The sequence below is a fragment of the Macrotis lagotis genome, chromosome 1, assembly GCF_037893015.1.
Source record: "Macrotis lagotis isolate mMagLag1 chromosome 1, bilby.v1.9.chrom.fasta, whole genome shotgun sequence".
Classification (NCBI taxonomy): domain Eukaryota; kingdom Metazoa; phylum Chordata; class Mammalia; order Peramelemorphia; family Peramelidae; genus Macrotis; species Macrotis lagotis.
In genome coordinates this window covers 356,055,590-356,073,312 of record NC_133658.1, presented here as the reverse complement: position 1 = coordinate 356,073,312, position 17,723 = coordinate 356,055,590, and the positions used below count along the sequence as shown (strand labels likewise).

The 17,723-nt window shown below is 40.1% G+C and overlaps 2 protein-coding genes across 7 annotated transcripts in view; one reads left to right on the top strand and one right to left on the bottom strand.

Moving 5' to 3' along the window:
- The window catches only part of PHF20 (PHD finger protein 20), a 139,897-nt gene extending 128,651 nt beyond the window's left edge, over positions 1–11,246 (top strand). For all 6 annotated transcript variants that reach the window (XM_074212051.1, XM_074212049.1, XM_074212050.1 and 3 more), the window contains 3 exons: positions 3,587–3,983; positions 5,306–5,489; positions 8,031–11,246. In XM_074212051.1, the coding sequence (XP_074068152.1) occupies positions 3,587–3,983; positions 5,306–5,489; positions 8,031–8,173 (724 nt within the window). In that variant the 3' untranslated portion in view covers positions 8,174–11,246. The remainder of the gene's footprint in view (positions 1–3,586; positions 3,984–5,305; positions 5,490–8,030) is intronic.
- On the bottom strand, positions 8,022–12,695 carry SCAND1 (SCAN domain containing 1). Its single transcript, XM_074212052.1, has 2 exons — positions 11,443–12,695; positions 8,022–11,329 (listed from the first exon to the last, which is right to left on the bottom strand). The coding sequence occupies exon 1, from the start codon at positions 12,549–12,551 to the stop codon at positions 12,111–12,113; it is 441 nt and encodes a 146-aa protein (XP_074068153.1). The 5' UTR covers positions 12,552–12,695; the 3' UTR covers positions 8,022–11,329; positions 11,443–12,110.
- Positions 12,696–17,723: the final 5,028 nt, after the last annotated feature.

Genomic DNA, 17,723 nt, shown 5'->3' with positions numbered 1-17,723 from the left:
TTCAAAAAAGATTCTGAGTCTGTCTTGGCAAATAGACTCCCAAGTATTTTATATTGTCTGAGGTTGCTTTGAATGGGATTTCTCTTTCTAGCTCTTCCTGCTTTATCTTGCTAGACATATATAGAAAAGTTGAGGATTTATGAGGGTTTGTTTTATAACCTGCAACTTGGCTAAAATTGCTAATTGTTTCCAGTAGTTTTTTGGATGATTTCTTGGGATTCTCTAGGTAGACCATCATGTCATCTGCAAAGAGTGAGAGTTTTGTCTCTTCCTTCCCAATTCTAATTCCTTCAATTTCTTTTTCTTCTCTAATTGCTGATGCTAACATTTCTAATAAAATATTGAATAGTAGTGGTGATAATGGGCACCCTTGTTTCACCCCTGATCTTATTAGGAATGCCTCTAGCCTCTCCCCATTGAATATAATGCTTGTTGATGGTTTCAGATAGATACTGCTAATTATTTTAAGGAACAGTCCAGTTATTCCTACACTCTCTAGTGTTTTTAATAGGAATGGATGCTGTATTTTGTCAAAAGCTTTTTCAGCATGTATTGATATGATCATATGATTTCTGATAGGTTTGTTGTTGATATAATTGAGTATGCTAACAGTTTTCCTGATATTGAACCAACCCTGCCTTCCTGGAATAAATCCCACTTGATCATAATGTATTATCCCAGTGATAACTTGTTGTAATAATTTTGCTAAGATTTTATTTAAGACTTTTGTATCTATATTCATCAGGGAGATAGGTCTATAATTTTCTTTTTCTGTTTTAACTCTTCCTGGTTTAGGTAACAACATCATATTGGTGTCATAGAAAGAGTTAGGCAGAGTTCCATCTTTCCCTATTTTTCGAAAGAGTTTATATAGAATTGGAACCAATTGTTCCTTAAATGTTTGATAAAATTCACTTGTGACTCCATCAGGCCCTGGAGATTTTTTCTTAGGGAGTTCAATGATGGCTTGTTGAATTTCTTTTCCTGAGATAGGGTTGTTTAAGTATTTAATCTCCTTTTCATTTTACCTGGGCAACATATTTTTGTAAATATTCATCCATTTCACTTAGATTGTCAAATTTATTGGCATAGAGTTGGGCAAAATAATTTTGAATTATTACTTTAATTTCCTCCACATTGGTGGTGATTTCACCTTTTTCATTTATGAGACTAGCAATAAAATTATATTATTGAAGCATCAGTCATCAAAACTGTTTGGTATTGGCTAAAAAATAGTGGTGGATCAGTAGAATAGATTAGGTGCAAAAATTATAGCAGGAAATGGTTATAGCGATCTGCTGTTTGAGAAACCCAAAGATTCAGTTTTGGGGGATAAAAACTCTCTTTTCAATACAAACTGTTGGGAAAATTGGAGATTAGTATGGCAGAAACTTGGATTAGACCAACATCTCACACCCTTTTACCAAGGTAAGATCAAAATGGGTACAGGATTTAGATATAAAAGACAATATTATAAGCAAACTAGGAGATCAAGGAATAATTTACCTGTCAGATCTATGGAAAGGAAAGCAGTTTATGATCAAGGAAGAGATGGAGAACATCATTAAAAACAAACTCGGTCATCATGATTACATTAAATTAAAAAGCTTTTACACAGACAAAACCACTTGTCACTGAGATCAAGAGAAATGTAATAAATTGGGAAACAATTTTTTGACAAAGGACTCATTTCTAAAATATATAGAGACCTGAGTCAAATTTATAAAAAAAAAGCACCATTCCCCAATTGACAAATGGTCAAAGGATGTACAGAGGAAATTTACAGATGAGGAAATCAAACCTATCTATAGTCATATGAAATACTGCTTTAAATCTTTACCCATTTAGAGAAATGCAAATTAAAGCATCTTTGAGGTACCACCTCACTCCTCTCAGACTAGTCAATATGACCAGAAAGGACAATGATCCATGTTGGAAGGAATGTGGGAAATCTGGGACACTAATGCATTGTTGGTGGAGCTGTGAACTCATCCAACCTTTCTGGAAATAAGTTTGGAATTATGTCCAATGGGCAATAGAATTGTGCATACCCTTTGATATAGTAATACCATTACTGGGTCTGTACCCTGAAGAGACCATGAAAAAGGGTAAAAACATTACTTGTACAAAAAATATTCATAGCAGCCCTGTTTGTGGTGGCAAAGAATTGGAAATTGAGTGAATGTCCATCAACTGGGGAATGGCTTAACAAATTGTGGTATATATGTATGTGATGGAATACTATTGTTCTATTAGAAACCAGGAGGGATGTGAATTCAGAACAGCCTGGAAGGATTTGCATGAACTGATGCTGAGTGAGATGAGCAGAACCAGAAGAACATTGTACACCCTAACAGCAGCATGAGGTTGATGATCAATTTTAATGGGCTTGTTTATTTCATTAGTGTAACAATCAGGGACAATTGGGGGCTGTCTGCGATGGAGAATACCATCTGTATCCAAAGAAAGGACTTAAGAGTTTGAACAAAGACCTTTAATTTTTTTTTGTAAAGATACCTTTTTATGTAATTTTGTTATCTCTTATATTTAATTTTTTCTTCAGGATATAGTTTCTCTCTCAACATATTCAATTTTGATCAGTAGATATCATGGAAACAATGTAAAGACTATCAGACTGCCTTCGGGGTTGGGGGAGAGAAGCTAGATTGTGAGAAAAACTGTAAAATTCAGTGAACAGTTAAAAAAACAAGTGAACTTAGTCTTCATTCAGATTCTTTGAGGGTTTTTTGTTTTGTTTTGCTTTGTTTTTTCATCTGGATGTAGATGGTGTTGTCTATAACAGATCTCCCAGGGTTGTCCTAGTTCCTAGTTCTCTTAACTGTTAAGATGAGCTATATCCATCATTTTTGATCAACTCCCAATATTGTTGTTAATGTGTACAATGTTCTCTTGGTTCTGCTCCCTTTACTCAGCATCAGTTGCGTAATTCTTTCCATGCTTCTCTAGAGTTTGTCATGGTTTCTTATAAAACAATAATAGCAATAACATAATCTATAATTTTCATGTACCATATTTTGTTCAGCCATTTCCCAACTGTTGGGCATCTCCCCAGTTTCCAAGTCTTTGCCGCTACAAAAAGAGCTGTTACAAATGTTTTTGAATTTATAATTTCTTCTGGATATGAGCCTAGTATTGGTATTGCTGAGTCAAGAGTACGTTCAGTTTTATTGCTCTTTAGGCAGGATTCCACATTGCTCTCCAGAATGATTGGATTAGTTCTTAACTCCACTAATGTCCCTATCCTCCCACATCCTCTCCAACATTGTTTTCCCTTTTTGTCATCTTAGCCAATCTGTTAGGTATGAGTGATACCTTATAGTTGTTTTAATTTGCATTTTTATTACCAAATAATGTTTTGGAGCATCTTTTTGTATGCTTATATTTGCTTGAATTTCTTCATTTGAAAACTACCTGTTCACATCCTTCAACAATTTTATCAATTGTGGAATGACTTGTAACCTTACAAATTTGATTCAATTCTCTTCATATTTTAGAAATGTGACCTTTATCAGGTCTTATTATTTGAGTTACTGTATAGAACTTTTCCTGATTATTCTCTTCTCAGGAGTAAAGAGCACCCTGATTTACAGCTGTGGTGTAAGCCCTGGAAGCAGCATTCTGGGGATGAGAAGTGTAACCCCAAACACGTCCTTCACATTGAAGATAAGAGGAAGGAGGATATTCCTGCCTATAGAACTTTCAGTGGGACAATAGAAAAAACATTGCCATTTCCTTCCATGGAAGAGTCTTATATCACTAGTGAGCACTGCTATCAGAAACCCCGAGCTTATTATCCTGCTGTAGAACAGAAGCTGGTGGTAGAGACCAGAGGGTCAGCTATGGACGATGGTGTGAACCCCATTCGGGAGAAAAGGGACGATGTGCTATCAGAAAAGTTTGGATGGGAGTTAGAGGAAGAAAAAAGCAAGATGCAGAATGAATCGAGACATAGCTACCCAAAGGTATGTTTGTTATCTCTTGAATCTTCTCACTTATGACACTTTGTGTCATTTGAGATAACCTACTTTATTCTCATGGTTAAAGTTTCCTCAGACCCAAATATATTGTTGGATTTGTTTGGTTTCGTATTTATTGATATTTAAATTGAGTGTGGGGCCAGTGTTTGAGAGTGATACAGAGTCATATAGAATATGGAACGTGGAAAAGAAAGACTGTCTGTTCAGTTCCTTTCATTGTGCAGATGAGCACCCTGAGTCTTAGGGATGGGAAGGCACTTGTCTGAGACCACACAACTAGTTTGTGACAGAATAAACCCTAGATTACACTTCTCCTAAACTTGAGCTTGCCAGAATTCATTCTGTCATACCACGCTGTCCTATTTCTTTCTTCAATATTGAAGCGATATAGAGCCATGGTCATCAGGGGTTGGGCAGGGGGTGGTGGTAACAGAAGAGTCATGGTGCTGGTGATTCTATTTTGGGATAAATTGAGGTATTCTAGTGAGTTCACATCATTGTGTCAGTATCCCATCAACAAATATGCAGTCATTTCTCAAGATACTCATTTAGAATAAAAAAGCAACACTCCATTCAGCTTTTTACCCCAGTCATCTATGGGTACTATTTTCTATTTTTTTGGGGGGGGGGTTGGTTTTTTTTGTTTTGTTTTTTGTTTTGTTTTGTTTTGCAAGGCACTGGGGTTAAGTGGCTTGCCCAGGGCCACACAGCTAAGTAATTGTTAACTATCTGAGGCCGGATTTGAACTCAGATACTCCTGACTCCAGGGCCGGTGCTCTATCTACTGCGCCACCTAGCTGCCCCCTGTGGGCCCTATTCTTGACCAAGGTTGTTACTTTTGAATTTCAAGTTTAAAGTCTGGAAATGTTCACAACTTGACACTTCTATGTATATAGCCAAGGAGACAGTTCTTCCAAAGAACCAAGGATTAGCATCATGAGTTAAAACCACCTTTTATTAAATATACAGCTTCATGCTTTATAGAATTCTTATGGTTCTCTGCTGGCAGGGTCTGTTTCATTAATCTTTCTCTTCCCCTTTCTTTCCTCCTATCATTGGTTTGGAAGCTCTTCTCACCTTCCTAGCCTAGTTGCAGTGGCAGTGATCTAAACTGCCACAAGGGAACAAGTTCTCTCTGCCTTAGGAAGCGGGGAAGGGAGACTCTTTAAGAAAATAAAAAATTGTACCAGTATTATTCATAGAATTCAAACCATACTTTTTCTAACTTTTGAAACAAATATTTGTGGTGGGAGGGATCAGAGTTTATCAATGAGCCTTGCAGTAGTAATATTGTTGTTGCTCTTTAGGTGAAGGAGAGTGCTTCTAAAAAGGCCCTTTCAGAGGAAGCCCCCACACTGAAGCTGTTGGAGAAAGACAGGGAGGGAGTGGTGAATGCTCAACTCCAGTGGCAGTTTAACCTGCTTACCCACGTGGAATCTCTGCAGGATGAAGTTACACACAGGATGGATTCCATTGAGAAGGAGCTGGATGGTAAATCTCTCCTTTCCCGAGATCCTAGAACATAGGCAGGGCTTTGATTTTGGTTACAGACCCTTGTGCTGGCTCTTTCCCCTAAACAGACACATGTGGGCTCCACAGGTGCTCCTCTGTTCCTTTCCCAGTGGAGGATTCATGTTCTATTTGCAGTTTATGGACCATTTTGCTTGTCCAGCTAGTTCCCTCAACATGATGTATTAAACGTCTACCATGTGGCTAGCATCACACAGAAGCAACAGCAATCTTTGAAGGACTAGAGAAAGGAAAAGATTTTCCGAGGAATAAGAAACAATTCCTATGAGCCCGAGAAGGAGAACTGGACTTCCCCAATGTGGAAGGAAGAGAAAAGTGCTTTTAGATCCTATGTGTGTTTAGAGGAGTGAGCAGGAACATGATAAACACTTCATACATCATGTTGAGTTGGATCATGGAATCTTTAGGTTAGAAACATCAATGATTGAGGTTTTGAATTATGTTCTAGTAAATCAGTGCTGTAAATGGTGAGATAGGGCTAACATTCCTGAAACATTTGGGTAACCTGTAAGTGCATGTTGATGTAGGATGGCTCTGTGTAGTATTAAGGAAAGCCTTCTTCAAATTATTCTTGATCTGGGTTTTAAATGAAATGACTTTCAGTTAATAGAGATGGGCAAGGAATGAGCTTGACAAAGAAATTCACCTGACTGGAATGGAGAGACACAGATAAATTGGGGATCATCAAGAAAGGCAGGCATGACCACTGCCCCAGGTAACATCATTGTGTATAGGAATTGGTTAAAGGAGGGAGTAGAATTGAGGTAATGGTTATCATGTGTTATTTTGCCTGGGAACCCAGAAATTTATTTCAAAAAAAGCTTAAGAGATGCTGGGGGCAGCTAGGTGGCGCAGTGAATAGAGCATCGGCCTTGGAGTCTGGAGTACCTGGGTTCAAATCCGGTCTCAGACACTTAATAATTATCTAGCTTTGTGGCCTTGGGCAAGACATCTAACCCCATTGCCTTGCAAAAACCTTAAAAAAAAATGCTGGATGAGTATTATGAAGTACCTTGAATGCTAACCTGAGGTGTTTGAGTTTTATTGGACCAGCTATTGAAAATCACTTTGAGGGGCGGCTAGGTGCATAGTGGATAGAGCACCGGCCTTGGAGTCCGAAGTACCTGGGTTCAAATCTGGTCTCAGACACTTAATAATTACCTAGCTGTGTGGCCTTGGGCAAGCCACTTAACCCCATTTGCCTTGCAAAAACCTTTAAAAAAAATCACTTTGGATTTTAAGCAGGACAATAATAATTTTTTAAAATCTCTTTTGAGCATATAGCATACTTTTATGTGCCTAATAATACATACTTGATTGAATATGATGCTTTTCAGTGCCTCCTTTACCTTCCTCCTTTGATTTACCTTCTAAGTGCGCCACTTTGGGGGGAGCAGCAGAGGAGGTAAAACAGATACAGTTCTTTCCCCAGCCTTGAGCTTTAATCATCAATTCAGGTTGTACAGTTGCACCGAGTTAACTGTCTGGAACATTTGAAAAAACCTAAAAAGATTCCCTACTCTCAAGGAGGTTTATAGTCTAGCATATCTTCATGAAAGGTTGTAATAGAAGGTGCGCCATCAGTGAGAAGTATCAATGATAGCAGGATGACAATGTAGTAAGAATGACATTGAAAAAGTGCTGAATTTAAAGACAGAATTGAAGTTCAAATACTTAGTTCTACTCCTTACTGTGCCTTCTATCATTGTGAACCTGCTAATATTGAGAAATAACATGTGGATAATTTGAAATTAAAGGTCCTAGGTTTGAATCTATATCTTCTTTATTAAATGAGTAAGTTAACTAACCTCTTGAGCCTGTTCCCTGTGCTTTAAAAATTGGAATGGTCTATAATCAGGGGTTCTTAAGTTTTGTGTTATGGACCACTTTGGGGGTCTCTCCATATACACAAACACACTCTCTCACATTCTTTGTGTCTGTGTGTTTATGTGTACTTAGCCCTGCTCCCTTATTTGAGAAGGGGATCCATAGATCCATTAGCTTATGGATCCCTTCTCAAAATAATATTTTAAAATGCATATATTAAATACATAGGATTACAAAGGACACCTTTGGGGTTGACTGTGGACCTTGGGATAAAAAACCCTCTTGACTGGATGAGTCCAGGATCAGTGTTCTAAGAGTTTAGTGTGTTGATTGCTCTGTGTTAGCAAGAGAAGTCTTTATTGAAGTGGTGAAAGATGAATAGTAATCAAATAGATGGAAAGGCAAAGGGAATTAGAGACAGCAAAGTTCACTGAATATCTGTCTTGTGTACAGTGTATATGTATTCTCTCAAGGGACCTTGTAAACCAGATTTAAGGAGTTAGGTGACCCCATACTCCCAGATGCTTAAAAAAAGCTTGTTGATTTGAGTAATTTCTCCTCTTAATTCTGACAGAAAATGTTCATTTGTCAAATGTAGAGTTCCAAGAAACATTTTAACATTCTTAAAGGAAAAACTGAAGGCTAACCAGTGTCCTTTTTTCTTCTCTTGGACAGTTCTAGAGAGTTGGTTGGATTACACAGGAGAACTGGAGCCACCAGAGCCATTAGCCAGACTTCCTCAGCTCAAGCATTGCATCAAGCAACTCCTGACAGACTTGGGAAAGGTGCAGCAGATTGCACTTTGTTGTTCCACATGAGACTGACCTGCACACTTACCCATTTGCCATCACCGGGATATCTCTGGGGAGGCTTTTTGGATATTTAAATATAACTTGCATACTGAATTGCATGTAACATGGATTGACTTCAGGAATCCAGGCAAAGTGTGGTGGATACAGGACAGGCACCTTACTCACATCAAGGCTGCTGAGAGATGGATGTTCCAGTGTACACAGACTTCAAGAGCAGGAAGGCAAAGAAAAAACGTTAGGATTCCTTCCATGTAAATTGTTGAATGAAAAGAATTACTTTTTTTTTTTGCACAGACTTCACTTTAAATCGTGCCACTGATAAAGGAGTAAGAGCCAAAAATGTTTATTTGAAAATGGTTATAAATCCCATTCTGCAATTTATTTAATTGACTTGTGTTTCAGATTGGATCACAATAGCTTTCCTACTTTTTGTCTCTCATGGTATTTAATCAGTGGGAGTTGTAATTTTGAGCTTTGTGAGAATGTCCTTTTTACGACTCAACTGTTATATTGAAGTTAAATAATACAGGCCCAAAGCCTGCACCAAGTACTCTAGATTGCTACAGTAAATGACCATTTGGGCTTTATTTACCCCCTAGTGATTTCTTTTAGTTCATCATGTCTCTAGCATGAATGACTTACTATATGGTACTCGGGAAAATCAACTTTGTCTGAGCTTGTGGTTCCCAGTCCCAGGATATACCTAGGTTTTTGCTTTCATTAGGACTAAAACAGGCTCCTCGGGGCAGGGGGGGAGCTGGGTTCTCACTGCATGTGACCTATGTTAGGTATTCCAAACTGTAGCGAGGTCTGTAACCCAGGGCAGTATTTTCTACCCACTTTGATAGCTCCTCTTCAATTTTGAAATGTAGACCCCCCCCCAAAGTTGTAAACTTATTGTAAAGATTTTAAGATTGTTACAAATACAGAATGTCCTTTGGGGAGTCAGCTTATTTTATATACTGTAAGGACTTGGACCCTATGTACCACTGTAAGCCTCCTCAGAGATTCACCTTTAATAGTATTTCCAGACACCCCACAACCCTTCCTTTTAAAAAAAGAAACCATTAACATTCTAATTTCTAGATGTCTTATTGTGTGAGATCAAGGTGAATTTACTGCCTCAATTTCAGGTGAAAATATCATTTAAGTACCTTTAATGATGTATTTTAGTTTTGCAGCCATCAGTAACAGTCCCTTTATCTCATGTTCCCTGTAGTGCAGTGCAGGGAATCCTCCTTGTGCTTTTTAGATCTTCTTTTCCACTTAGTTTTACTCATGATTATACCACTTAAACATCAAAGCACACTTGTCCATTAGCATTTGAGAATTAATGGTTTATGAATCTGTAATATTATAATGCTGCAAATATTTACTATGTAAACTTGAAATAGTCAACATCTTAATAGGAATGGTGAGATCTGCAATGAACCTTTGAATTTAAGTCTTTGGGGAAAGGTCCAGATTGTTTAACATTGGAAATTGAGGGAGTTAGGAAAGGATGTTTTCTAATTCACATAAAATAAGTATGGTAGTTGTACAGCAGAGAATCTCAGTGGCTATGACACTTGGAATAAAGCTCATATGACTCTGCTTTAAAAAAAAATCTTTCCCATCACTAATGCTGCTTAATGAAGAAATGCTTAGTATATTAATGATATTTAAATTAGAATTAACTGGACAGCTGTTACACAAGCAAGGAAACAAGGAAAGCTGTTTTCAGTGATTCTTTTTACAAAGTTACATGTGGGTAATCTAAAGGCCTGATTAGTAAGTTAATAACATTGAAGGTAGTTAATTGGGTGAAACAGAGCTGGAAACAGAAATGAAAAATCCATTTAATTCTGCCAAGGGGCCTTTTTTTGTTTCATTCTCTTGGAAAATTTTGAAAGGGAATAAAATTAATTTCATTTAATTAGATTTGTCAAAGAGGAAGATTTTTCTGAGAAGAGGCAGCAAAAAGTAGGGTCTTCAGAGAGGGTATATACTTAGCTGAAGACTTAGAATAGGCCCCTTTTCAAATTTTCTTTGGAAGAAGTTTTGTTCTATTATGTGATACGAATAAGGGCCTCCATCCTTGAATGCTGGACCAAGCTTAATCTAAAGTTGGAGCACTAGAAACAATTATTGCTGTTATCCTTAAGTCTAGTATTGTACATTACCTAAATTTCAGTTTTGTCTCTGTGAATGAAAGATGTCCTACTAAAATTTCCTTGGCAGAAGCAGTTCTGATTTGACTAAATTTTGTTTCTTTAAATCAGTGATAGGTGAAAGCAAGGTAGAGAACCTTGATGAGATGAGCCAACATTGCACTGTGGAGATGTAACTGTTTGTTTACGCACTATTAGAATGGAGGGCACTGTATATAGTTTTGCTTTGGAGCAATATTTACAAAACATGCAAACCTCTTTATCTGTGTTTGAAAAAAATAAATAGGTTTTTGTTGTTTTATGTATTAGTGCTTATTTATTATCTCACCACATAAATTTCTCAACAAAACACTATAGTTAACTACTGAAATTTTCTGTAAAGCAGATTTTTGTATATAGATCACATCAGATACAGGAAAAACTATATCAATGAAATCATGAATTCTCCAAAATATGTCATATCAAAGTATAAGATGAGTTGCTGTGAAGACTAAGTTGCCTTACAACTTAAGTATGCAGGAAATCAGATTGAATCACAAAGGAAGACAAGAATCCTTTTCTGATTAATAATTTAATACTTTTTAAAAGGACAAAAATGCCAGGAGCACCTGATGCTTGCTGGTAAAGGGAGGAAATACAATGTCTGCAGAAGCACCAAACTAGCTATGGTTACATGCTCCAGATGCTTTCAAGCTCTGACATACCAAATGTTGTATAGCATATTTATCAAATTGAAACACAAAAAATAGCTATTAGCCCTAAACTAGTTGTGTGTGAATGTTTCAGATACATTCCAAAATAACTAGGAAAAAGGCACCAGCTAGGCACGACTGTCCCAGAAAGGCCCACTGCTGGATCCCAGTTACTGAAACAAATATCACAAAACAGTTCACTAAAGCTGCCAGGCTGGGGGGGGGGGGTCCAGTCCATCAACACTGGGGTGAGGCTTTCTTAGGAATTCCATCCCGAGCAACATTGGAAACAGGCAGAAACAGATGCTCATTGCTCCATACTGTTGTTGGCAAAGTGAACGAAAAACAAGTAGTTTGACATTTGTTAATACAAAGTTGTTAATGAATAGGAAATCTATTACATTTGCAACATCAGTTATAAAATCAGTCTCACCTGGAGGTCAACCTCACTTCTGCAATAATCTCTAATTAAACACAATGATCTGGTATTACTATAGTCAGGTCAAAGGCATTCTCAAACAGTGCGGAAAAACCTCCAATTCCGGTATCAATTCTGAATCCTCTCCCTGAGCCTGGTTACTTAAAAAAAAAGGTAAAACGCACGTCAATAGGCATTACTGAGAATAAGACGAGAGTAACTGAGAATGCGCTTTTCACTCCTCCCCAACAACGTGCTACAACAAAAAGCCTTAATGAAGGAGTCGAGTCCGTTCGGCCCCTGCGGGTCCTCTGACCCTTCGCAATGGCACGACTAGGCACAGGCCACGGGCCGGGTCTCCGGACGTGCGACGCGATGCTCCGGGCCGGAGGGGCAGGGGCCTACTTTCACAAGACACGGATTTTGCAGAGTCCACTAAAACGACGCACGCGGCAGCTTCCATCCGGGGCCGCCTCCCCCGGGGGCCACGCGGACGAGGGGGTGGAGGCTCCCGGGAAGCAGAAAACCAAGGGGGGAGGAAAGGAGTCACAACAGGCCACGGACGCCAAACTCGGGTTTGATGGATGCGGCTGCGCGTGAGGACGACACAAGACAACGGAGGCGCCGGCCCCGGGGAGGGGGAGCTTCCCGGGCGCGGCCGGCGGGGGCCTCGGCCTCCAGGCTCAGCCCGTGATGCGGACGTCGCCCCGGCGGCCTCGCCGGCGGGCCCGCGCCTCCTCGGGCAGGATGGCCATGAGCTGCTCCTGCACCAGCATCTCCACGATCTGCTCCTTGGTCCGGACCTCGGGCCGCAGCCACTGGCGGGAGAGCTCCCGGAGCTGGCGGAACGCCTCGCGCGGCCCGGCCGCCTCGTGGTAGCGGAACTGCCGGAAGCGCTGACGGAAAGTCTCCGGGCCGGGGCGGGCCCCAGGGAGGCCGGCGGCCGGGGGCGAGGCCTCGAGGGCGGCGGGGGCCTCGGGAGCCGCGGGGCCGGGGCAGGGGGCCGCGGCCTCTGCGGACGCCCGGCTGCCGGCCGGCTCCCCCAGTTTCACCGGCGAAGCTGCCGCTTCTTTCTCGGGGGGCGCCAGGCTCGACCAGCCCGCACTGCCCGGCTCGGCCGCCATCTCCAAGGCTCCCGGAGACAGCCTTTGTCTCACGACCGGGGCACTCTGCGCCTGCGCTGGAGACTGGCGCCCACCCAAGCTGGAGAGAGAAGCCGCTCTGCGCCTGCGCCGGAGACCGGAACCCACCCACCCCAGAGAGAGAAGCCGCTCCGCGCCTGCGCCGGAGACCGGAACCCACCCACCCCAGAGAGAGAAGCCGCTCCGCGCCTGCGCCGGAGACCGGAACCCACCCACCCCAGAGAGAGAAGCCGCTCTGCGCCTGCGCCTACTCCTGCGCCTACTACTGCGCCTGGCTTAAGGAACGAGCGTAGAAAGAGGCCCCCGCTGAGTCTGGGACTAGCCCAGATCGAGGCCGAGCCGACCAAGGTGCTTTACCTCGCCTCGCCCAGACCCAGCAGCCGCAGACCCTGGCGTTAAGCACCGGGTCCCTGAAGCTTGAAGCGGAAAGCTTCGAAAGCGGAAGCAGCTGCTCTTGGGTCGAATCTCCGGTTTCTGCTCCTCGCCCCCTGGTGGCGAAGCGGCGCACTAGGCAAGGAGCCGGCTGGGAAAATTCAATTCTGCAAATAACACACCTGGGGACCGCTGTGGCGTGTGGGAAGGTAGACGCACGCGTGCGCTGTGCGAGCCGGGAACCGCCGCCGCCCCGCGGGGAAGCGATCTGGAATCATGGGCCGCCCACTACAGCCCTTGGCCTAGAGATTCCACGCCTTAGACATTGTACTTCCAATGAGGTCATTCAGAAAGTTCTATTATTTATATGATTATGTAAATATTATTGAATATTAAGGACACTTTTTGTGATAGCAAGGAATTGAAAACAAAGTAGATGCTTATGGATTGGGGAATGGCTAGGCAACTTGAGGTACCTGAATGTAATGGAATATCATTGCTTTTCCATAATTATGAACATGAGGGATAGAGAGAAATGGGAAAATAGACTGAAAAAGATGCAAAGCCAATCCATAGGACTACAACAACCACACACACATCAAAAGTGAATGCGGGGAAATTATTAAAAGTGGATAGAGCACCGGCCCTGGAGTCAGGAGTACCCGAGTTCAAATCCAACCTCAAGACACTTAATAATTACCTAGCTGTGTGGCCTTGGGCCACTTAACCCTTGCAAAAACTTAAAAAAGGGAGCATAATTCCAAAGAAGAATTGTAAGAATATACTCCCACCTCTTTGTAGACGTAGAAGATCCACCTCAACAAAGTACATTTAACGTTTTCAGATTTTTTTCAATATTTTGATGATAAGTTATACTGATTTTTTTTCTTTTTTGTCTTTAAAATATATAGGATGGGGGCAGCTAGGTGGTGCAGTGGATAAAGCACCAGCCCTGGAGTCAGGAGTACCTGGGTTCAAATTCAGTCTCAGACACTTAATAATGACCTAGCTGTGTGGCCTTGGGCAAGTCACTTAACCCCATTGCCTTGCAAAGAAAACACAACAAAAAAATAGGATGACTCTCTGGGAAGGGAAGGGGGAATTTATGATTTTAAAAATAAAAAGTTTTTTTCACCCACTGTTTGTATTCATGTTGAAATAGAAGTTAAATTATTTGAACAAAGAAAATATTTAGAATTTTATAGGATCTAGACCTGAGAAGGACCAGGATCTTCATTTTATAAATTATACCTTAGGGAGGGACACATGGGAAATTCAGGTTGGGATGCAACAACAACTAATGTCAGCAGAGGGGCTTCATCCTTGACACATTTAGGGCCTCCTGCATGCTCTGGGTCTAGTATTTCTGTGAAATATGGCAACTCAAAAAGTTCAGGGGGCCTCTTAATATGTATGTGTGTATATATACACATATATATATACACACATATATAATGCTCATATATACACAAATATATTTGCATATATATGTATATGATGTTGAGTACAGACCTGAACAATGGTAGCTAAAAGTCCTTCAAGAAAGATAAACTTCACAGACAGCTTGGTACAATACTAAGACCTAATGTGTGTGTATGTGTATAGTAATATGAGAATGTATATTTGAGAATGTATATTTGTATATACATAATTTATGAACATCTTGCAATGTCAAGAATATGTGAGGAGGACTCTTAACACTTTGAGTACTTACAGGACAATAAAGACACAAGTCACAGACTTGGATGGTTGCAGTCTCCATTACTGAAGAGAATACTCATAATGCTGATATAAAAGATCTAAAGTTTCTGTCTAGTTTAGTGGATGGAAGGAGAGTTGACCTCAGAGCCAAAAAGCCGCCAGTTCAAGCCCCACCTTGGACACATCTTGGGGGGCGGTGCTCTAGCCAGCTTGAACTCAGGTAATGCTACTACAAATTAGGGCTTGATTTGTGATGGGGGAAAATCTTAATGATTAAAATCAAAAGTATGTACATTCACAAGCTCTACCTTTGCACTGATTATTTTATCCCAGGTGAGTCATTTCACTTTAGTGCCCTGAGACAATTCTCAGCAACTATAAGTAATAAGTTGCCAGTTTGTACTGGTGGAGGAAGACAGGGAGATCACTGAGTCAATGAAATCACAGGTGTAGACCAAAAATGGTTGTTATTGTGCATTTTGAACTCTTGACTACTTTGTTCTGCATCAATTCGTACAAGTGTTCTTTATTTGACTCTAATCTGGATTTTTCAGATTTATTATTTATCGCTTGAATTTTAGAAACAAATTGGTCCTCTGGCTATTTCCCAAATTTGACATACCCTGAGTCTTTGCACAGGGTGTAGGGCCCCTTATGCACTTCCTCTTCACTTTTACCTCTTAGGATCCCTTTAAAGCTTTCCTTCAAAGCTCAGCTCAAAACCCCTTCTTACAATGAAGCTCTTTCCCCAAACTACCCTCCTGCCCCCAGCCAGTAATACCTCCAGAAATTATTTTGTATTGTACTTAGCTTCTGTACATGGTGTCTCCAATTTTACAATGTTAAGTCTCTGAGGACAGCTTTCATTTCTGAATTTGTATGCCAGCTAGTACATTACCAATCATATGGTAGGCACTTAATAAATACATGTTCATTTAGGACAGGCATTTATCTTATATCTTTACTATTTTGTTATTCTTCAATAACCCCAGAAGGCTAAAACTTGTTTTTTTTTTTTTGTTTTTTGTTTTTTTTGTTTTTTAGTTTTTCTAGGCAATGGGGTTAAGGGGCTTGCCCACACAGCTAGGTAATTAAGTGTCTGAGGTCAGATTTGAATTTAGGTATTCCTGAGCCAGTGCTCTATCCACTGTGCCACCTAGCCACCCCAGACTAAAACTTCTTGAGGGAAGGAACAGTTTAGTTTTTTTACCTTGTATTCCTAGAGCTTAGCATAGAGTAAGTGCTTAATTTTGAGAAACTGAGAATCCAGGGGTTGTGCTTTATCTAAGCTCTTTGCATATTCATTACTGTATTTTAAAATTTTTTATTTCTTTTTTACTTTTTTTCAACATTTATCCATTTGCAAATTCATAAGTTATACATTTTCTACCACCCTCCCTTCCCCCCTCCCCTTGACAGTGAACAATCTGATAAGGTTGTACATGTACATTTGTGTTTGACATATTTATATAATAGTCATTTTGTGTAAGAGGAATTAGGACTAAGGGAAAAGAAAGAAAACCATGATATAGGAGGGAAAAACATGAGATGATTTTAAAAAGTGAACATAGCATTACTGTCTTTTTGCCTCAGTTTCCTTGTATGTAAACTGGGGATCATTATGTCTGCAATAATTCCTTTCTCTTCTGAGGCCTGATGATAGGTGGTGCAAATGACCTTAATTCCTTGAAGGCTATATGAGGTACATGTAACCTAGCAAGTTTTAAGCTGGAAAATCTTAGAGTCTGCATCCATAAGCTGGAAAAGTTTTGAGTCTTTGTCCAGTGTTTTTTGTTTTTGTTTTTGCAAGGCAATGACATTAAGTGACTTGCCCGAGGTCACACAACTAGGTAGTTATTAAGTGTCTGAGACCGAATTTATTCACTGCATCATCTAGCTGCTCTGTCCAGTGGTTCTTTAATTTCTTTCCCAGGAATGCTTCAATAAGGAAGATTTCTTTGCTAAGCTGGCTGCAGAAGTAGGTTGAATTTTTCTGACCACTTGAAACTCTTCAAGAATTGATATCTATGTTTTTGGAGGGGGGCATCTATATGAACATTACACTCTCAGAAGGAACTTTTTCTTTCTTTAGAAAGATTTTATTAATTTTGAGTTTTACAATTTTTCCTCCATTCTTGCTTCCCTCCCCCCATCCCCTACAGAAGGAAGTCTTTACATTGTTTCCATGGTATACATTGATCTCAGTTGAATGTGATGAGAGAGAAATCATATCCTTACGGAAGAAAAATAAAGTATAAGAGATAGCAAAATTACATAATAAGAGAATGTTTTGTTTTTTCTAAATTGAAGGTAATAGTCTTTGCTCTTTGTTCAAACCCCACAATTCTTTCTCTGGATACAGATGGTATTTTCCATTGCAGATAGCCCAAAACTGTCCCTGGTTGTTGTACTGAAGGAATGAGCAAGTCCATTAAGGTTGATCATCACCCCCGTGTTAGGGTGTACAATGTTTTTCTAGTTTTGCTCATCTCACTTAGCATCAGTTCATACAAATCCCTCCAGGCTTCCCTGAATTCCCATCCCTCCTGGTTTCTTATAGAACAAGTGTTCCATGATATACATAGACCACAGTTTGTTAAGCCATCCCTCAATTGAAGGACATTTACTTAATTTCCAATTCTTTGCCACCACAAACAGGGCTGCTATGAATTTTTTTGTACAAGTGATGTTTTTACCCTTTTTCATCATCTCTTCAGGGTATAGACTCAGTAGTGGTATTGCTGGATCAAAGGGTAAGTACATTTTTGTTGCCCTTTGGGCATAATTCCAGATTGCTCTCCAGAAAGGTAAATAATGATTTAGAGCAATTTTTCATATGACTATGGGTTGCTTTGATTTCCTCATCTGTAAATTGCTTTTGTATATCCTTTGACCAGTTGTCAATTGGGGAATGGCTTGATTTTTTGAAAAATTTGACTTATTTCTCTGTATATTTTAGAAATGAGTCCTTTGTCAGAAATACTAGTTGTAAAAATTGTTTCCCAGTTTCTTTTGATCTTGGTCACAAATGGTTTTATCTGAGCAAAAGCTTTTTAATTTAATGCAATCAAAATTATCTAC

Excerpts from the sequence above, each read along its gene's own strand:
- SCAND1 (XM_074212052.1), bottom strand. The coding sequence starts at position 12,551 with ATGGCGGCCGAGCCGGGCAGTGCGGGCTGGTCGAGCCTGGCGCCCCCC.